This window comes from Setaria viridis, chromosome 2 (genome assembly GCF_005286985.2).
Source record: "Setaria viridis chromosome 2, Setaria_viridis_v4.0, whole genome shotgun sequence".
Lineage (NCBI taxonomy): Eukaryota > Viridiplantae > Streptophyta > Magnoliopsida > Poales > Poaceae > Setaria > Setaria viridis.
In genome coordinates this window covers 47271033-47292742 of record NC_048264.2, presented here as the reverse complement: position 1 = coordinate 47292742, position 21710 = coordinate 47271033, and the positions used below count along the sequence as shown (strand labels likewise).

The following is a 21710-nucleotide window of genomic DNA, read 5'->3' as shown; positions in this document are numbered from 1 at the left end:
GCATGATTGCTGCGGATCACTCGCTTTAGCTCAGACTGCATAGGTATAGCATGGGAAAAGGGAGTAGCAAAGAATGAAAAGGAGAAACCGGCCTTTTCCTCTGGCATCAGGCGGGCCTCGAGGCGAGGGATGGCGGCCAGTTCTAATCGAGCATGAACGCGGATTGATCGATTTTCCTTTTTCACACGTCAGGTATTCTCTCCCCTCTTCCCGGCGGCTCCTCTCGATCCATCCGCTGCCACTGCTGCTATTGCTGCTCCGGCGATGGCGACGGACCCATCGACCGATCCGTCACCTGAGGAAAGCGAGCGCGCAGCGAAGGAGGCATCAGTCGATTCATGAACTGGTTGGTGCTTGATGGTTTCGTGGCAATTCGATGCTTGCTCATCGAGAAGACGAGAAGAGAGGTGGCTGTGGCTCCCCCCGGCCGCAACTGTCAATTCCCCAATCATTGCATTTGCATCCACCATTAAATTATTTCAGGCTTAGGCGAGATGCATCGCCGAGATGGATAGAAGAATAGAAGATAGGAAACGGGGAATTGAACGAGTCCAAAGTTTCGTGCAGCTGCAGTTTGTGTGATGGCGAAGCGCATTAGCCGACTACGTACATGCCTATCTAATCATCATTCATCTGTCTTTCCACATTAATATCATATCTGCTGCCACCACACCACAGGTGTCAGTAGCCTTGTTGTGCCTGTCTTCGTCCTGCAGCTGCTGATGCAGAGACCCCACACGCGGACACTGGGACAGGCCCCAAGTTCAGATACAGAAACGAATCAGTACAGCACAGAAGCAAATAAGGTCCCAGACTACTTTCTGGCATGTTATTAGCACCTGCATTCAGATGAGATCACAGGTAGAAGCAGAGCCCGCTGGTTTGTTGCTCGGCAACAGCGACGGGCACCGTCAGCAACTCGATCAGCTGAGATAGATAGATGACAGGGCCCGCCGGAGGCAGCACCACGCGCATGGCATGACGATGACGGTGACTTGTGAACGCGCCGCGTGCCCGCGTCCGCGTGCGCACACCGATAGATCCCATCCCGTCAGGTCAGGTCAGGGGACCTTTTCTTTTCTGCCTCCCGATCGAGGCTCCACGACCCTTTCACACTGATGAGCGATGAGTGCACCATGCAGCGCAGCACGTACGGGCTTCACACTGATGGCTGCTCCATCGTCTGACGATCCTCCTAATCGACCATTTGCTCCTGCCGCATCAGTCGATCGAGCTCTGTGTCCATTGCTCTTTGCTTATTGAATTTTTTACACCCTGAAGCCGATCACCCATAGAGAGCCTAGTGCATCCCAATTGGGAACGTGCTCAATTGCAGGTACATGAAGCAACGTGCTTCAAGACTGAACAAGCAAAATGGCAATGCAATAGAAATTCTGGTTTCGTCATCCGATACTTATCTCCTGCAATAGCGGAACTAGCAAAGTGGCCCACGCAAATAGCGCGGGTAGTTGGATATTTTTCACTGATAATTATGATATTTTTTAAATTGAAAATAAATTATTCAAATGATTTTTTTTTACTTGAGAGTACATTGATTGAAGCCAAGTGGGAATGGGAAGGATTGAAAACATATCGATATTGTTATACTGATCTGGAGGTTATTCCAGTTGTTTGATCCTCAACCCAAAATATTTTACTCCATGTTCGTGTTAATACTCTAGAGTTTCGAAGACTCCATGTGATGTATTACTTCCTTGCATATGAAAAGTATTTAACTTGATCATGTGCATCTCGTCGAGAATTCAATTTTAAATTTAATTGCGTGGCACACATCTCCCTGCCAATATTAAGTTATGATGGATCATTTGTAAATCTTTTTTCTATGTTTTGTCTGGTGTTCAAGAGTGATACGGTGAGACTTCTAAAGGTTTTATAATAGGTTAATCAGCGAAATTACACTTGTAAATTGCTATGTGTAAGGGGCTTTATAATTTTTAAAGCATGCAACAGTCTGTAGTAACTTAATTCATAGTAGGAGGACACACTCTTTTCATCCTATCTCTTTTGTGAGCCACGCATCAAGACTATCAGTTGCAATGATTCTCAGCGTACAGATCCGACTTTTCTCTTCCACGATTTTGTTTAGTTCTATTTTTGCTCCTGTTTTGCGTGAATTGACTCTTCCGTATCCGATTCTTTTCTATTTATGTAGCCATTATTGATCCATTGACACTATATATGCATCTGGGTGAAGTGCCTAGCTACCTCATTCACTCTCAAGCATATCTACAAACATCTCCCAAAGCTAGGCGACTGTCTTCTGCTAGGTGGGTGGCTCTTAGCTACATCTCGGCTCTAATTATAATTGGCCATCCAAGGAGTTTATCGGTCATCACTGCCATGGAGGAGAGGTAGTGTCCTTCAGACCGGTTTTCTGAGGCTGGCGACTTGCTGCCATGCTCAAGCTCTCGTGTACCTCCACCCACATCACGTGCACTCATTTGCTCACTTGCTAAAACATTCTCCTTGGTCTCTTTATTTCCTCACGGTTTGTTTTCTTCACGATTGGATTCCCAACATTCAATTGGAGCTGCGAGTAGGATCGGATCGGGAACCTATGAAAAATCTCATTTTAAGATTATTTCGATATTTGTATCATATAAAAATGCATTTTACAAAATATCTTAGCTCATAAGTGGGCTGCTCCTGCTCGTTGATAGTCAAAAGAAGATTTGCTGTGCTTTCGCACAAAAAAATTGAAGGTTTACTGTTGTAAAATAAGGTATGTAGTGGATCAACGGTTGGATTGAGAGAAATTAACGATTGAGATAAGTCATATGGTCACATGTACATGTGGTTTTACATTTTCCGATTTACTGTGTACTCCTTTTCTTTTGAAAGGTATTGTGTACTCCTTTTTTCACTTCCCATTCTTGTCATTTCACCTGAGTCCAGAAGCACCCGTCTTCTTCTTCTTTTCTCTCTTCGCGAAAAGATCATGCTTGTCCACGCATCACGCTGGTGAGCAAGATTTTTCTGCTGCTCGCCTGCTCCTCGCATCTTAGTTGAGTTGTGGACACCGTGCTGCTCGTTGAGGCACGATCGCGGCTGCGAGGCCCGCCGCTTGCTAGAGGAGATGAGATCACGGCAGGGCATCTCCAGAAAATTGGGGGCCACGACGAAATACAACATGGGGCCCTATTTTTTTAAAAAAAAAATCATGCCTAATATAACTAAGACATATTTTCATATACTTATGTAACTTTAATATATGTGTTATTTGGTACAATATCGACTCATTACGAAGGGGTATGATCTAACATGTGTTGTGAATCAATGATAACGTGTGTGATGCTCTCAGCTTTTAAGATTAGAAATCAGATGAACACATGCTTTTAGGGCTGATTTCGAAAGCTCATACTGGCGTTATTGCGTTGGGTGAATCGTGGAGGCAAACAGCGGACCAAGGGAGCCAAGAGTGGGCCTTTTTGTTTCCTGTTTTCCTCTCTTATTAACTGACTTCTTAATGACAGATTAGTCGACGGCCCTAGGTTACGGCACAACGCCGCTCGCTGGGGGAGTCAGGTAAGGCCGTAAGGTCATCAGTCGTCACCCTGCTCGCGAGATCACGGTCGTGGCACAGCTTGGCTGACACGGGAGCCGAGGTCGTGGCCGCAAGGCCATCTCACACTGGAGAAGATGAGGTCACGACGTAGGCCAGCTTGCTGGAGGTGTAATGGTCGTGATGTTTTCCTGCTCGCCCGAGTAGAGGACATCGCAGCTCCACAGCCGGCTGACCGCGCCGGTGCCATTGATTCGGCGCCGTGCGTAGGATCGTACAATATCAGCTTCGTGTCGCGATTCTAGCAATTCCATGACTCCAATCCGCATCGTTGAGCGCAGGTAGTATTGTGGGATCCTGTGATCCTACGATCGGGTATTGCGATCATGATAACCTGACCAACGGTCGTGCTGTTCATGACCCATCCATTCATCAATACGTGACCATGGATTAAATTGGAGTTGGACATATTTCATATTTTTAGATAACGTGGACACACTCATGGAAATTTTCTTAAATCAAAGTTGTATTCTATACCTATAATATTTTCTTTCCATACAATAAAGTAGACTTGCACGCACCTGAACTTTATTAGTTAGTCCAATTGTATTTATATAACTTTAATATTTTGATTATAGTCCTTTTTGACATGAACTCTTTAGACTAGTTTACACCTTCGGATCATCGTAAAGTCCAACGGTCAATATTCTTCTCTTTTTTCCAATTATAATGTGGAAATTTCTAGACCCTCTCGACGAACGTGGTGGTTTTTTTTTAACACTATTGTATTAAGATAATAGAAGATTGCGGGGACCAACCAAGGATCCATCTTTTTCTTCTTCTTGTTGAGGCAGAAGAGTAGTGCTTGTGCGCCATACAATGCGATACAATCTCTCGCCATCGCATATCTGAACTTGTGTTTCTTCGTCATCCTTGAGACTTGAGTACATATACGCATCACGATTATCTCCGCCGCAACACAAATCACTGCCAAAAGCTAGCGCATTGGCAAAGTCAATCAAAAGCGTCCCTGGACGAGTTGAAAACCGCAGAAAAAAGGAAACAGAGGAAGTGGACAATGCATCCAGCAGCAACATCTCTTGCATCCTGAGGCATGGGTGATATTCCTTCCTTCAATCCTCGATCGACGATCGGAGTTGAGTTGCGGTCGCCTCGCGCTTACCTGAAACTGGACGTCTTCCTCCTCTCGCTCTTTATTTTCTCGACTCGTCTCTTCAACAAAAAATGCATTATGGTGCAACATGCACGTCCAGATTCTTGCGTGCGCCAGGAAAACATGCATTGACGATCATGTACATCCTCGAACTTTCCTAATGGGGTGTGTGTGTGTATCGAATTGTGTCTGTCCATGCTTTGCTTCTGAATGTGTACATCTATCTGTGCTAAGTAGTTCTGATGCTGATCGGTGGTTGGTTGCAAACGTCCACGGCATTTCAGTCTTTCAGAATGGATTAGGCAGGAGACGTGCCATCATCTCTCCCTGTCTCGATCAAGGCCATCTCCTGAGAATGAGCCACGAATAGTGCGTGCAGATACCTTATCCATGGAGCATATATACGCAGATATGCAAATACTCCTCCACTCGTTGTTGGGATGGATGGATGGATGGATGGATGATGATTGGCAGCAAGGAAGGAAGGAAGGAGGGCAAGTTGCACACATCTGCTGCCCATGACACTTGGAAAGCCTCTTTGGCACTTGCCACACCTGCACCCATTCCAGATTTCCTTCCATTTCGGCAACCACCATCCAACGCGACCAAACCATCTACAAAAACCAAAAAAAAAAAAAAACAGAGAGAAGGGTGTTTCGATGATATCAATCAAAGTATTCTAGAACCAGCCCACCAATAGAAATGTGGGCCAAATCTTCATCTCTGAGCATGCCCCAACTAATAGCTCTCTCTTCACATTGAATCTCTAATGTTGTCAGCGCCATTCACAGACTATCATACGAACAGCAGCCTAGAGGCAGGAGGAACGTAATGAGAAAATTCTGCACATCGCTACCGGATCTTCACACATTTCTTTCTATCGACATGCTACAGTATCATACATGTCAATAGGAAAAGGAATCTGGATTTATCTCCAGCAATACAATAAAATGCGTCTGCCATCATTCAGCTTCATCTGCACCAGAAGCTGGTGCTGGTGGCTGTGCTGCGTCTTCAGATGTGGTTTCCACGGTGTCTGCCGAGTCATTTGAACCTGGGACAATCGGATCATCGCTCTCGCTTACTTCTTCCTCCCAGTAACTCTGTAGCAGCTTCATGACCAACTCGTAGATCCTGTCGTTGTTGACTTCCTGCAGATCCTCCAGTTTATCCAACCACCCACACTCTAGGATGAACTGTGCGTATGGGTTCGTCCCAGATTCCTCGCCCTTCTTCCCTGCCTCACCTGCCTGGAGTATATTCTCAAGACCTTCCAGACAAGCATGTACTAGGTCAGGATCTTGGTAGGTGAGGACGCTGCACAGGGGCTCTAAACATCCCCGGCTCACCAAATACCTGCAGCCATTGCAAAGGATCAAGTTCGACGTCATGCACAAAAGGTACTGAAGATACATTCAGATGAACGCAGGCTGGAACATACTGAATTTGTTCACTTGAAGCACCCAACGCAGCATTCGATAAAGCCCAAGCAGCTTCCTTTTTTATATCCGCCTCTGATGTCTTTAGGAGGACAATGAGAGGACTAATAATGCTTGCATCAATTACTGCCTATTGGAAGAATTACGAGACACAACATAAAAATGAGATCAGGTACAGGGTTTAGTTCACATGGGGAACATCCCTTTGATGGCACGAACAGCATTTGTATAGGAAACGCAAAAGGGATTCAGACGATAATACCTGAATCTGATCCTTGCTGCCAGTGGCAATATTAGAAACAATTAGACAGGCTTGTTTCTTGATGTTCTTTGGGTAGCTTCGTGCTAGCAACTGGGCTAAGCAATCCAGAATGCCATTTTCTATTAAGACCTGCAAAATATTATTGCATTTGTGTTCAGTATCACTCATAGAGGTTGAGGCAAACCAAAGCAGAATTCAGAACTAATTGCCTATATATTAGACGAAGTATAAGAGCTTTCTCATAAGCACACAATCTTTTATCTCCCTCTTTAACAGCTACAGCAGCTACACAAATATTCTACAGTGAAGATGTGTGGAGCCCCTCATAGAGTTCATCAGACTGAGGACAACACATAAAGGAATCATAAGATGAACTTGAGAAGCACAAAAGCAGTTACACCATGAAAAAGAGTGTTAAGAGGATGAAGCCTGGCATAGTTACAGATATGATAAAACTGATGAGCTTTATTGGGGGCGTCAGATGAGGCCTATAACTTTAGTAGCGTAATGTGTAATAATAGCTGCAGTTGTAGCAATAAAATGTGACTGCAGAACATACAAGCTTTAGGTCATAAAAGATCAAAGCATTATCACGGACAACAACCAGCAACTTCACACTGAGTGTTTTTTATCATTGTATTCTTGGTTTTTGTAGTTGTCCTTGGATAGGAATGCATGAAACTCAGCTATTAAAATGCCTGAACCAGAACAGACTTTAGATCCCCTATAATAATATCACTATTACTGATGCCTTATACATATTTATTTAATCTCTCTTTCTTTTCCCTTTTTGTTGGTGGCTCATGTTGGGTTTCAACTGTAGCCTACCCCAACTTGCTTGGGACTAAAAGGAATGACACAACGACAAAATAGCTATAAAGGTACCTGAACTTGAGCATCATCTCCGGCAGAAATTCTTGCGAGTGCCATGATGACAGGGAGAAGAACACTAGCTGATCCATGCCTAAAATCAAGAGAAAATAAAGAGGCCAATTAACTATAAGGAATACCAGGTAAGTTTATAATACCTTATAATACATACAACTTTCACTAGGAAAAGAATCTGGTAACTTACATCAATAGGTTTACAAGTTGAGGGCAGACCCCAACATCTAGTATGTCTTGGATGGCATCATCTACCCCACCACATATATAGTATACAGTCCAGCATGCATCTGCCAGTATCTTCTCATCAGCAGAATGAATAAGCTGGCTGACAATTTCTAGTATTGGTTTCACCTGCAGCGATAAGACAAAACAGATATCACCAAACCCTTTCTTCAAAAATTTAACAAGGGGAATTTCAGGAGATAAACAGTGGTAAGAAAAACCCTACTTGCACTTCGGCTGGAAATTTTCCAAAACAAAGATTTGACAGGGCCCACATAGCAGTTCTCAGAACTGGAATTTTCATGTCTTCTCTAAATTGAGAAAGTAATGGTGTCATAACACCATGGTCAAAAAGAATGTCTCTGCAGCTAGGCAAGTCCGCAGCTATATTTCCAAGACACCATATAGCCTGTTTAACATGTCAAAGCCAACAATATCACAGACCAAACTATCACACACACAAATAATGATTGAGTACAAGTAAAACTGCTTCACCTGATGCCTGATGTTCGCATTTGGTGACTCCAAGAGTTCCACCAACCTTGGAACAGCACCACATTCTGCAACCAGCAGTGTATAATCAGATGCAGCTATGTTGGTAAGCACCCAGGCCGCCTCCAGCTGCAAAAAGTACACTAGGTAAACCACAGAAGAAAACAACGACAAGAGAAAAATGAGGAGACAGAAGGCAAGGGACATACCTGGAGCTGAGGAAGCCCATGTCTTGAAAGAAACTCAGCAAATCTGGGCAGGACATCCGCTCTAATGATTTTTATCACAGTTGAATTCTTCCCTACAGACATAGCTCAGTTCAGAATACACATAACAAAAAGGAAAGGAGCTGCATGTAGCATTAAACATGTCAAAGTACCATCTGAAAGAAGTTTCCTGAACTGGACTGTGGCTTCAAGCTGACTGGTGCTATCATCTGAACATACTTTGTCGACCAATTCTGACAGGCCTTCAAGCTAACTGGATACAAAAGACAAACTAACGAAATTTGAAAAGAAACACACAAAGTTCAGGAAAAAAGCACTATGTTTTTCTTACACCTTAAAATACAAAAATGTCATACTCCTCGCATACTATTCACCAATTCCCAAGTCATATAGAAACATGGACTGGTCCATATTTTCAAAACAAGTAGTAGAATATAATTCTGCCACATCTTTTTTTTTTGCGGGTATAATTCTGCCACATCTATCTATTAAGTGTCTGCGCACTAACATGGTACTGGTAGTGTAAACAAGATTTTGGGTGAAAAAAAGGGCACAGTAGCCATCTAATTAAGAAAGTTTCAGCTCCAAACTGCATTTATCGTCTGAATTTGAATTGCTGGTTTCTAGACCTCGTGGATGTATGACATGATTAACTAATTGCACGAGAGAATGAGAATTAAATTGGCATCACTCCGTCCAACACGAACATTCGCTTTATGGAACTTCTTCTGGAGTTACTAAAATCGCCAGAACAATCGAAATAAGTAGAGAGAACCCTAGGCACACACCTCTGACTCGGCGGCATTCCGGGGAGCCGCTGCGTCGGGCGGCGAGGAGATAGTGGGTGGCGGACGAGCACTAGCTGCGGGTGGGTCTGCTTCGGCCGGTGCAGGAGCGGGATCGGAGGCGTGGACGGCGGGAGAGGTTTCGTCGCGGCGGCGCTTGAAGAGGCCGGCGTCGCGGTCGAGGCGGCGGAGGGCGAGGAGACCGTCCTCGCGGCGGCGGCGCGAGCGGCTGAAGTCGACGCGCGGCTTGTAGGCGCCGCGGCGCGCCTCGTCGGACGGCCGCCGCGGGGCACGCGGCATGCCAGTCGCCGGGGAGGGAGGTGAGCTCTGTTCCGGTTCAGGCCAGGAGCAAGCGCAGTTTTGAAATTTCGGGTGCGGGCGGAGGGCACTTTGGTCACAACCCACAAGTTTGGTCAGATAAAACGGGCAGTCAGATGTTTCGAAAGCAGATTTTTTTTATAAAAAAAATTAATGTTTTGAAAGCTGGCTGTCAAAAAAACTGGGGACATTGATTATAAATGAATCAAATTCACATCGCAGATTCGATAACACTCTTAATCTAAAAAAAAGATTCGATAACACTAATATGATTATACTGTCATGACAAAATACATAATATGAAATCCAGCCAAGTACATATTTTCTTTCAATATTTGTGAAATCCAGACAAGTATATCCATGAAACCCAGCCTTGTGAAATGCGAACTCTTATGGATATGCCCTCGGCGGTGGTGGTGGTGGTACAGTCCAACCTAAGAAATAAAGTACGTACTATTAGATGATTATCCACACTAAAAAATGAGGCTATAAAAGGAAGCTTGAACAATTTCACTTTGTATGATATAAAAGTAATATTTTGAGTATAATAGAAATATGAATAACATTAGATACTTACTTCCACATTTACTTTCCGCTGGCAAGGGATAGCCACAATCTCCTGCAAGTTGAGCAAGTTTGATCGCACTTACAAGCTGCTCATCCTTGTGGGTAAGCACGCGACAATTAAAATGCTTCCACGGCAATGGTGAAGAACCACTCCTTTCTCTTTGTAACAATCCTTCTCACCCCAAACTTGAGGTGTTGTAAGCATGGTAACAAGTAAAGCAAGGACCAAGGGGCGAAGGATCAATTTTATGACCATCGTGTGCTTAGTTTGGTGTTGAAGGCACTAGGACCGAAGTATTGCAACACTTCTATTTATATAATATATGAGCATCCAAGATTAATTATGAATCAATGTCTCCGTATCGAAATACTAGTCACATCTGCATATCTAGGCAGCATGTTATTTTTTTTCAACATTTAATAAGATCGTGTCATTTTGTACCTCATTGGATGGACCAATGGTTCATCTATCCCATAAGATATAGAAAAACAATTTTGTACAATAATAGTAATAATAATCATTAATATCATGTTATGGATTTATACTCCTTCCGTCCAAAAATAAGTGTCCCTTTAGTATTCAAATTTTATCCCGCAAAGAATACTCTTTTAGCTTCTAGCAAGGCTCGTTTAATTTTACTCCTTTTAAATAATCATGATAAACACTGCTAGATGACACTATGTACGCAACTTTACGGAAGGCCGTCTCCAAGTGTGCATCCCTCCGCCGCCACACTGCCGCAGCCGGCTGGCCCAGGAAAGAGGAGATCCACGAACACGGCGTGCCCGCGCCAGATCAACCACAGCCAGCCACCGACGTATATAACCGCCGCCTCGCCCTCGCCCTCGCCCTCGTCACCTCCCCTCCCTCCCCTCTGCTCTGGCTCTCGACTCCCTTCCCCTCTCCCCGCCCTTGCCGAGTTGCCGTGCTCTCCAAACCCACCAATCTCCCAAGACAAGGCCCCGGCGGAAATATCTCCGCCTTCCTCCGCGTCCGCCGCGGCCGTCGTCGGCGACGAGCGCGCCCGCCGTGCCGTACATGGCAGCCGTCGCGCCCGTCCCCTGGTGGCCTTCCCCGGCACTGCCGCCTGCGGGCCTCCTCGCCGTGACCGCACCCCCCGGCAACCCGGAGCCCCAAACCCTACCGTTCTTGCTCCCACCGCCCCCGCCGCCGCCTGCGGGCTACCCTCTCCTTCCTCCGCGGGGCCCGATCGTCCTCCAGCTCCACCCCCACCCCATCTTCCTCGCCGAGGTGGATCGCCGCCGCAGCTGTTCCCTCGTGCAGGTGAGCCCCGGAGGTTCAATCTTGCTCGGGTTGCGCTCACATTCCTGCCGGCTTCTTTCGAGTAATTCGTGTGCTTTCTGCCATGATACAGCTCTTGAAGGATGAGGGGGCCGTCCCGTCGCCAGAGGATGAGAAGAGGAGGGAGAAGGTGATCCGAGAGCTCAAGAAGGTAATGGGGCTCGGGATGTTGGGCCAAAGAAAGAATCTTGCCAATTTGGTGCCCTGCCTGGATTTCTGACAGGCTCTGTTTCCGCGCTTCTCCCAGATAGTGATGCATTGGGCCAAGGCGGTGGCGCGTGAGCAGAGTGTGCCCCAGAGGCTAGCTACGGCCACGGTCCTGACATACGGTTCCTACACATTAGGGGTAAGCGATGGATATGCAACTTTGGGCTTCTGCATTTTCTGAATTGTCACGCGGTTTATGCTTCTAGTTCATGTTGTTGACATATTGTTCTTACAAATCGGGCGTAAGAGGAGAGTGAGAGGTGAATTTGGAGTTTTGTTGTACCTGAATCAGTGAATTGTTGCACGGTGATGGGCGGATTTTGCTTCTAGTTCATGTTGTTGGCAGGGCTTTCCCAAATTTCATGTACTGAAATTCGTTTAGAATATTACATTTGAGTTATATCCTAGGTTTGATGCTTCACATGTTCTGCTATTAAGCTGGCCTACATTATAATTGAAGCGCATCCCTTGGTCAGTACTTATATCAAATGATTGCAGATGATTTGAAATCTTTTCCAAACAGCTTTACTGCACACTTAACTGTGGCTACTGCATTTACAAGTTTCTGTTTAGCATATTCTGTTTTACCTTCTATTTCGACATAGTTTCTGCTTATGATCATATCAATTCCATGAACTGGAATAAATAAATGAAAAGCACCAACAGTTTCATTCCCCCGCCCACATTGTCCTTTTCTTTTGAACAAACACATTGCCCTTTTCTAGACTTGTGTTGAAATGTTTATAGAGGAAACGAGTTGCCACCATTGCCCTTCAAGCTTAGGGTCTAGGGATGGAAATTAGTGTCAATGCTTATATAAAGTAGAATTTGACATGACACATCTCCACTGGATTAGACTGATCTTGTTTACTCCTTTCAAGGCTCATGGACCTGAATCTGACATTGACGCACTTTGTGTTGGGCCTTGTATTGCAACACTGCAGGTGGGTATTGTTCTTTCCGTTTCATGTCTTTACTCTGACTTCATATTATTCGGAATGCCAACATGATAACTTCTGTCTATTTTGTAGTACCATTTCTTTGTTGTTCTGAGACAAATTCTTGAGGGCAGACCAGAAGTATCGGGAGTGCAAACTGTTGAGAGTGCTAAGGTTCCGCTGATGCGATTTAGATTCACTGGGATTGCAGTTGATCTCACATATGCTCAGCTTCCTGTTATTGATGCATCAAAGGCAAGCAGATTCCATTGACACCATAACTTGTTGCGTGTTTTTTTACTCTTATACTATCATCCCATGTTATCTGTGTTTTCTACTTCTCTTCTGGTCTGATGTTGTGTGGTATTGAACATAAAAGTATCGTTACATACCTTCTAAAGGGCACAGGATGTGCTCGACCTAATGACAAAATTTTTGTGTTTGTTAGCAATCCTGAATGGATTAACCTTTTAACTTTATGATTTTACTGTTACTTCATCTTGCCCTGATTGTTGATACACCTTTGTTTGTTATACATAAGAGGCATATCAGTTAACTACCACATGAACTATATAGCATTCACATCTGATTTTTCCAGTTACTTTGTTAGGTCGTAACCATTTGATGATTTGCAGTACTTCTGCATTTCTACTGGATTCTCTCACCCATGTGATTTACTTGATATATTCTACATCACAAAACTATGGTCTTTCCAACTGCATGTTATGGCTGCTATTACTTATAGACATAGAACCATATGTGGTGGTCAGTGAGTATCATGACAGTTGGAGCCTCTTCTGGTTTGACATATTCATTACACAATAGACAGTCCAAGTCCTCATGACTTTACTTGCTCCTGCAGGCTATAAATACATTTAGCCCTCTGTTACTACAGAAAATTGATGAACGAAGCTGGAGGAGTCTATCTGGAGTTCGTGTTAATGAACAAATTGTTCAGCTAGTACCAAATGCTGAGGTTGAAATCTAATCTAATTAATTTACTTGCCCTACATTTTTATCTTGTCTGATGAATTTACTATGGATCAACATCCAATTAGTCATGCCCGAGCCATGTCCAGCCCATGACAGTTCTCCCTTTTTCTGGTTTATTTTTCTTCAACTCATATGTTAAGACCTTCCATTTTATTTCCTTTGTTGTCTTGAGTTGATCTATGACCGTGTCAACTTACTCATTATGTATATCTGTCAGACACTTCAAGTTGTCTTTATTTTTTTCTCAAATTGTGTTCTTTTTAAAATATTTTACTTTCCCAAAAATGCGATGCAGAAGTTTCAAGCTTTGTTGCGATGCCTCAAACTATGGGCTAGGAAGAGAGGACTTCATTGTCATGTATGTGGTTTAATTTTCAATGCAGACTGTTCAGTTTTAGTCCAGCTATATCAACATCATATCATCGTTTTGGTCTAACAATGTGATTCTTACTTGTGCCATGACATTCAGCATCTTGGCTTCTTTGCTGGGATTCATTTAGCGATCCTTGGAGCTTATATCTGTCGGAGATATCCAAATGCCAGTGTCAATGGTTTGTTCATAGTGTTCTTTCAGACTTTTGCTCACTGGCCCTGGCAAGTTCCAGTAAGTCTGCATGATGAGCAAACTAATTGCCTGCATTCAGAGGGGCGTCTCATGCCCATAGTGATGCCCTGTACCCCACCAGAGTTTTGTGTGTCCAATGTGACAAGGAGCACCTTCAAGAAAATAAGAGAGGAACTTACACGTGGTTATGCTTTGACCAAGGTGAGTGAATTAGTGGAATCTACTTCACTTTCTGCTTTTTCTTGATGTTCATGAACAAATCCTTGAAGTAGCATCCATGATGGTTCATATGTCTCTTAGTATTCGCTAGGATAGAGTCAACCAAAGTCTAGAAGACTCCATTTTTTCCCCAGTTTGTTGGACTCCGATTCCCAAACTGGAGTCATTTTTATTATTTGTTTCCATCCAGACCTAAATTAGAATATCCGTTTTAGTCTGGATATTTATTAAAGAGCACAGGGAATTGTTGCTTCTTAGTGTTGGCTTAAACCATTCTTGTAAATTTGTAGACTAGACTGAATGCATAACGGGGACTTTCTTTACTTACTTAAGTTTAGACAAAGCATTCTTGTATATTTGTGAACATTATTTTTGTTCTGCTATTCTTTTGGGGCATAAATAATACCACTTACTGTGCCAATCTGTACTTCCTTTGGCACATGCGACCTACACCATTTCCCCCATTCAGTCCATGCATAATACAGGTTGTCTTAGTTTCTCTATAGGCTTAAGCCATTTTTTGTAGTCCATTCAAATTTTGGGGCACGTGATCATTTTCGTGGAAGTGAGATTACAGTTTTAATTTTGTGAAATTGATTGGTGACCAGGGAATTTGATGTCCCGTTTTGCAAATTTGCTTTGCACTTGCAACTCAGATTGAAACAGTGTCTACAGCAATGTCTTTTTTTCTTAGCAATATATTTTTTCTTTTTCGTGATTAGCACCCTTGTGCATTGTTATGCAGTAATGTTCACTGCTTGAATAATTGGGTGTCAATATGTGATCAATTAATAAGTCTTTGTCTTTGTTTCAGGATCCATTGAGGCATGGTTTTGAGTGGACTTGGCTTTTTGAATCCTTTCCCTATGCTGAGAAACATCATCAATTTCTTCGCATTGCTTTATGTGCGCCAACATTCGCAGAGCTGCGTGACTGGGCTGGATGGGTGAAATCTCGCTTCCGTTTCCTGATTCTGAAGGTACCATTGATGCAGCTGTTCTTTTGTTTCTTCGTGCTCTTGCTGCACAATTGCATGGTTCTTTATTAATTGTTAGGAATCTTGAACAAAAACATAAAAGCTCAGTCAAGTTTGCTTTCGTTCCACAGTTGGAAAGGGTTGGCATTGAGTGTGACCCATGCCCCTCAGAGGAGATTGATCATACAGTCAAGGAGCCAAACATGGTCTTCTACTGGGGCCTCATCCCTGAAAAAATCATTCATGTGGACACTAGCTCTCTGAAAGATGATTTCATGAAAGATATCACCAATGATGTCTACGGCAAGGTGAAATGCACACGTTCAGATGTGACAATATCTGTGGTTGGTCTGTCACAGCTGCCAAAGAGTATGTGCAGCCATTCTGTTCACTGGCAATACATGCAGCATTGCATGCTGGGCTACCAGGCCACAAGTGAAGACCAGAGTGCAGGTTGGCTAGGACTTGGTTAGGTCATCTCATCTGGGAGGGGCATGTTCCTGTCTTTTGCGGCAACTGTGTACAGAATTAGTCAGGTCAGGTGTTTTGGGCATCTAGCACAGGGATTCAGGATCCTTGGCTGGGTATTCTTTTGAGCTGAGGTTTGCACGAGTGCTTGTGTGCTCATGATTCATTAACATTGGACCACTGACCAGTAGAAGAACAGAGAGTAGAATGTATAGCAGCGACATGTAAAAACATAGGTTTGTTTTGCTCGTCAGCAAAAGTGTAAGATTCTTCTGTGTTCGTGAATCATAACTGCTTGGACCCTGATTCATTCAAACTTTGTATGGCCAAAATTTGTATATAGTTGGTTCTCTTTCGACTCGATGGATGTAAATAATTTTGAGTAACAAGTGAGCTGTGAGCAGAATAACCCTTGCCCTCATCCGCTTGTTACTGTAACTTGCTTGATGGGTATTGCTGCCTAGAGTTGGAATGTACGGCAGGACCATATTTCTGCCAGCTGATCTTGGCTTGCTTGGGCTTGACTTGGTTGTTTGCCCCCTCCTTGCCACATCCATTACCCAAATACATGGCCACGGCATGCAGCTATGTTCTGGTTTCAGGCTTGAGCTAGTAGCTGTTTATGTACAGGCTTGAGGTAGGGTGTTCTGACTGAACGAGTGAACGCTGCATACTGATCGACCTTGATGTTTCAGTTTCATCTCTGAATCTTTTTTGCAATGTACATTTTAGTCATCACTGAATCATTTTTTTTTCTTGGGGACTGCTGTTGCCATCACGTAACTTGGCCGTAGAGATGCAGAGCTACTGTTGTTGCCACTGCAATAGTGGGCGGACCAAAGAAATAAAAAATAAGTGCTGCATGGATTGTTGGGTGCAGATGTGATCAGTGGCAATATATAGTAGTACTATTTATTGCTATCAAATATGTGACGGGATTTGTTTATTGTTCGATCTTTTTCTTAAGCTGAACCAGATTGCTATATATCAAACCTACGCGTCGGTCACCGTTCCGGACGAAGCCCCGCGGCGGCAACGATCGGGCTTCGCACGACTTGCTCCCCTGACACCCAGCTCAAGCTTCCTTCTAACACGTCGCCGCCGTGTCCGCTCACCGTCTTCTTCTCCCCGGCCTCGGTGAACACCAGCGTCCCGGGCGAAACCCGCACCGTCAGGGACTTGGGGGCGTCCACCTTCGCCGTGTACTTCGATGCCGCCGGCCCCACGTTCGTCACCGTCCGCTTCAGCGTGAACGGCGCCGGCTGCAGCGGCACCTTGATCGTCGGGTAGTTCAGCTGCGCCTCCGCCGTCCTGGACAGCTTCTCGCAGCTCAGGCTCGAGTTGCGCGCGACGACCGCCAGCGTCGCCTCGCCCAGGAGCCCGCAGATGTAGCTGGCGTAGTCCGCGGCGTCGAGGTCGTACACCAGGCCGGGATCGGCGGCCCTGGCGGGGTTGACATGACCGGCGCCGGTCGCGTACGCGTTGGCCTTCCTGCGCTGCTCGTCTAAGATCGGGCCGCCGTCCTTGTCGACGGTGTCGGAGCTCGTCATGATGGCCGACTTGATGGCCTCCGGCGACCAGTCGGGGTGCGTGCTCTTGATGAGCGCGACGGCGCCGGCGATGTGCGGCGTGGACATCGACGTGCCGGACAGGACGTCGAAGGGCCCGGCTCCGAGGAGGGTCTTGGACTGGTACGCGGCGAGGATGTTGAGCCCCGGAGCCAAGACGTCCGTCTTCAGCACGCCCAGGGTGATGGTGCTTGGACCACGGGACGAGAACAACGCCACGGTAGGAGACGGCGGACGCCGAGCACCGTCTTGTGGTTGAACCTGACGGCGAGGGTCGTCGCGGCGCGGAGTTCGATGGCGACGACGACGCGTACCTGGTGACTTTGACTCCGTCGGCAGCCGTAGTCGTAGAGGACGGTCGTGTAGCCGTCGGCCTTGGTGTTGATCAGCACAACGCCGGTGGCGCCGGCGCTCTTTATGTCACGGAGGATGGACTTCTCCGACGTGTTGTAGGGGAGAAGGTTGCCTTATGTTTTTTTTTGAAAAATCACTGAGCAACGAAAGCCAACAATGTTATGTATGAGTTCCCGCTTAATGAACCCGGTGCCGTTTTCGGTGATATTTCAGTCCCCCACGTGGCCACGTTGTTGACCCATCAGCGGCTACAGGCCCATAATTGGTGCTACTTGGGTTCAGAATGGGCCAGAATAATGTGTGGGAGTTAAGTTTCAGCCCACGAAAGGCCATGGCCCACGAACAGACATACTTCGTGTTCGTGTGGTTGTCATCTTTCTCGCTCATTTTTCCATTACTACTCTGCACAAGCTTGTGTCAATCCTGTGTGGGCGCTGCTAGTAAGTTCATGACCGCGAGTCTTTTGTGTGGCTCGACTGGGATGCGATTGGAAGTCCTCTGCCACGAGTCAACAAGTTCCTTCTTTTTTCCGAACGAAATCCACAAAGTTCAGAAGTTGTTTTTATACATCGATCCGACACGTGAGTTGATGCTGGGAAAGATAACACACGCACACACTCCATTTTTCTGCTAAAAAAACAGATTCCCCTAGAGAACATGTCCTCCATGGACTGCTTCAGATCAGAGCCATGGCGTGCCGTCTTCTTCGACGCTCCTGTCCGCTGCAAGCTGCACCGGCACGGCCCTTCGTTCACTTGCCCCCCTCCTTCCAGCGCCGCTCGCCCTCTGCCACCTCCTCCGTCCGCTGCCTTGTCGCTCCCAGCTCTTGCCGCGCCAGTTCCTCCGTCGCCTGCAACATCACCCCAATTTTCATTTCCACCCGATCCGGCAGTAAATTAAGCATCCAACACTTTTACTTGCACCGTGCTTACCTCGCTCGCGCCGGACTGCTCCTTGGCCTCCTCCGTTCGCAAGGTCAGGGACTCCATGGCCTTGCGGGCCGCGCTGGCGGCCGACTGCTTGTACTCCTCGAGCTTCTCCTCCGGGGACTTCGTCGTGTCCTCCTCCATGGCCTGGCCGTCCCCCGCAGCCTCGCCGAATTCCTCCGTGCTCGGCTTGGCCTTCGACGAGGCGGCCTCCGTCGTCTCGCGCGCTTTCCCCACCGCTCCCTCTCCGTACTCCCTTGCCTTGTCCATCGTGGTGTCTTTGGCGTTCTTGGCCTTCTCCGCCGCAGCGTCGCGGTACTCCCCTAGCTTGTTCTTGCCGGCATCCGCCGTCTGGCTCGCCTTCTCTGTCGCCGAGTCCTTCGTCTCCATGGCTGCCTGCGCGGCGCTCTCCTTGTACTCCCCGACCCTGTTCTTCGCCGCCTCTGCGGAGTCGCTGGCCTTCTGCGCGGCGGCGTCCTTCATCGCCGCAGCCTTGTCCTTGGTCGCCTCGGCTGTCTCCCCGGCCTTCTGCGCGGTGGCATCCTTCACCGCCACCGCCTTGTCCTTGGTGACCTTCGCCGTCTCCCCAGCCTTCTGCGCGGCCGCATCCTTCATCGCCGCAGCCTTGTCCTTGGTGACCTCCGCCGTCTCCCCAGCCTTCTGCGCGGCGGTGTCCTTCATCCCGGTGGCCCTGTCCGCGGCGTAATCCTTGTACTCGCCAAGCTTGCCCTTCGTCGCCTCCGCCGCCTCGCTGGCCTTCTTGGCGGCGGCGTCCTTCGCCCCCGTCGCCTTGTCAGCGGCGTAGTCCTTGTACTCGCCGAGCTTGTCCCTGGTCGCCCCCGCCGTCTCGCTCGCCTTCTGCGACGTGGCCTCGCCCGCCCGGCTCGCCTTGTCCGTGGTGGTGTCCCTGGCGACGCCGAGCGTGCGGCCGACGGCGCTCACCAGGGACCTGGCGCCCTGCTGCACGGTCTCCAGGATCCCGGCGCGGTGCCGCTCCTCGGGCTGGCGCCGCTGTGTCTCCGCCGTCTCCTCGAGCCCGCCAGCGCCGACCACGCGCGCGCGCTCGGTGCGCTCGTGCGCGATCTCCCGCGCCGCCTCACGGGCGTGCGCCTCGGCGCGCGCGATCTGCTCGCCGGCTCGCTGCGCTTGCGCCTCGCCCTCGGCGCTGGCCACTCGCTGCTCCTGCCTCGACGACATGGTTGTCTTGTTGCGCTCCCTATCTGCACTCGATCGTGTAGCTAGAATTGCTGTCTCTTCTTAACGATGATTCGCGAACACAAGGCAACCTCGAGTGTAAATATGCATCGGTGGAGAGGTGGCCTCCGATGGACACGTAATGCTCAAAAGAGGGACACGTATGTACCTGTGTGGATAACGTCACATGGACAGCGACACGTACACCTATGACTTGCCACGACGCTGTTCAACTTCTGACAGGTCCATTCTTTTTTCTCGTCTCAGCCATACACCTGTGACTTGCCACGACGCTGTTCATTCGTGTCATCGAAAAGCTCATAAACAGGAGCAATATCGCGATTGTTTTTTTTTCTTTTGTTGTCCAGTTGCTGCTACCATTCAGAGTTCAGACCAAAGGCTCTAGCGATGCTGGGATTACCAACTCAACAGTGTTGACTTTGGAGCTCAAAAGATGATCGACATAAGTTCAAAGGACAAACTGTTGGTCTAAAAATTTCAGCTTATAAGCCGGCTCAAAAGCTAAAACGGTTGATTTATTGTGAGAGGAAAATACTGTTTGGTGGCTGATAAGCCGGCTGAATAAGCTGAAGCGAACAGGTCCGATCTTTTTCTATTAACCCCACGTAGTTTTAGGCTCCATATAGAGAGACAGACAGGGTAGCTACCAGAGGCATTTTAGGAAATAAGTTCCTACTACATAGATAAATAAGGTGCACATGCAGCATCAACCACTCCAACACACGTGACTTATGCTATCAATCTCTCCCTAAATCTTGCGTGTCTTGAGTGGCAGCTGGACCATCCCGATCCTGGAGCAAAGTTCCTGAAACTTGATCCTTACAAGGGACTTGGTCAGGAGATCGCCGAGATGGTCTTTGGTATTGATGTAGTTGGCCTTCACGCTCCCTTCCTCCAGGCAGCCCCTGATGAAGTGGTACTTCACCCTGATGTCTTGCTTCGCTCATGGAAGACAGGGTTCTTCGTCAGATCCAGAGCGGACTTGCTGTCCACCCTGAATTCCATTGTTTCAGTGTCCTTACCAAGGAGATCACCGAGCAGCCGAGCGAGCTAGAGAGCCTGAGTCAAAGCGAAAGAAGCGGCGATGTACCTAGCCTCACAGCTGGATAGGGTCACCACCTGCTGCTTGACTGACTGCCAACTGACAAGGCACTTGCCGAGGAAGAAGAGCATCCCGCTCGTGCTCTTGCTGGTGTCGATGTCGCCGGCGTGGTTGTTGTCATTGTAGTCGATGAAGTGTGCCGCCCCGGAACACCTTGAGTAGTGGAGGCCGTAATCGAGAGTCCCCACGATGTAGCGGAGGATCCTCTTGACGGCCTGCTGGTCCTCCGCGTCGGTCGCTGCATGAATTGACTGACGTAGCCGACGGAGAACGCCAAGTCCGGCCGTGTGTGGGCGAGGTAGCGAAGGCTCCCTACAAGGCGCCGGTACTGTGTAGCATCCACCTCCTCAGCCGTGCTATCACGGCTTAGCTTCAACCTCTCTTCCATCGCAGTGAGAGTCGGGTTGCAGTCGGTGAGCCTACCCAGCTCAATGACGCGCTTGGCGTAGGCGGTTTGTCGGAGTGCGATGCCGGAGTCGTCCTGGTGTACCTCGATCCCTAGGTAGAAGGAGAGAGGCCCCAGGTCGCTCATCTGGAAGGCAGCCTTCATCTCCTCCTTGAACGCCTCCACCTCCTCGTCCTTGGTGCCTGTGATCACCAAGTCGTCGACGTAGGCGCCCACCAACAAGGCATTGCCTCAGTTGCCTCGTGCGGGCTTTGCTCGAAGCCCATAGTCTTCAGGGTGGAATCCAACTTGACATTCCAAGCTCGTGGTGCCTGCCACAAGCCGTAGAGGGCCTTGCGCAGGCGCAACACCTTATCCTCCTTGCAGGGGATGACAAATCCCAGCGGCTGGTGGATGTAGACCTCCTCCTTCAAGTCGCCGTTGAGGAACGCCGACTTGACGTCCATGTGGTGGACGCGCCAGCCCTCCTAGGCTGCCGGCGTGAGAAGGAGACACTTGGACTCCATCCGTGCAACAGGAGCAAAGGCATCGTCGAAGTTGACCCCCTCCTGCTGCACAAACTCGCGTGCCACC

The 21710-nt window shown here is 47.6% G+C and overlaps 3 protein-coding genes and 1 pseudogene across 3 annotated transcripts; 1 reads left to right on the top strand and 3 right to left on the bottom strand.

Annotated features, from left to right (window-relative positions):
• Window positions 1-5339: 5339 nt before the first annotated feature.
• LOC117845147 (importin subunit alpha-4) lies at window positions 5340-9351 on the bottom strand. The gene is made up of 10 exons (XM_034726077.2): window positions 9016-9351; window positions 8380-8476; window positions 8210-8301; window positions 8004-8129; window positions 7735-7917; window positions 7474-7637; window positions 7284-7362; window positions 6399-6527; window positions 6139-6266; window positions 5340-6053 (listed from the first exon to the last, which is right to left on the bottom strand). The coding sequence occupies exons 1-10, from the start codon at window positions 9310-9312 to the stop codon at window positions 5660-5662; spliced, it is 1689 nt and encodes a 562-aa protein (XP_034581968.1). The 5' UTR covers window positions 9313-9351; the 3' UTR covers window positions 5340-5659.
• Window positions 9352-10630: 1279 nt separating this feature from the next.
• LOC117845148 (nuclear poly(A) polymerase 3-like) lies at window positions 10631-15927 on the top strand (annotated as a pseudogene).
• A 423-nt stretch (window positions 15928-16350) lies between these two features.
• Window positions 16351-17554, bottom strand: LOC117844511 (subtilisin-like protease 1; the record flags this gene model as incomplete). The annotated part of the gene is made up of 1 exon (XM_072291926.1): window positions 16351-17554. A coding segment is annotated over one exon (984 nt), but the record flags the coding sequence as incomplete, so codon positions are not given.
• Window positions 17555-17987: 433 nt separating this feature from the next.
• Window positions 17988-19657, bottom strand: LOC117843370 (uncharacterized). The gene is made up of 2 exons (XM_034723948.2): window positions 18421-19657; window positions 17988-18338 (listed from the first exon to the last, which is right to left on the bottom strand). Exons 1-2 carry the CDS (start codon window positions 19609-19611, stop codon window positions 18240-18242), a joined length of 1290 nt encoding a protein of 429 aa, XP_034579839.1. The 5' UTR covers window positions 19612-19657; the 3' UTR covers window positions 17988-18239.
• Between the last annotated feature and the right edge of the window lie 2053 nt (window positions 19658-21710).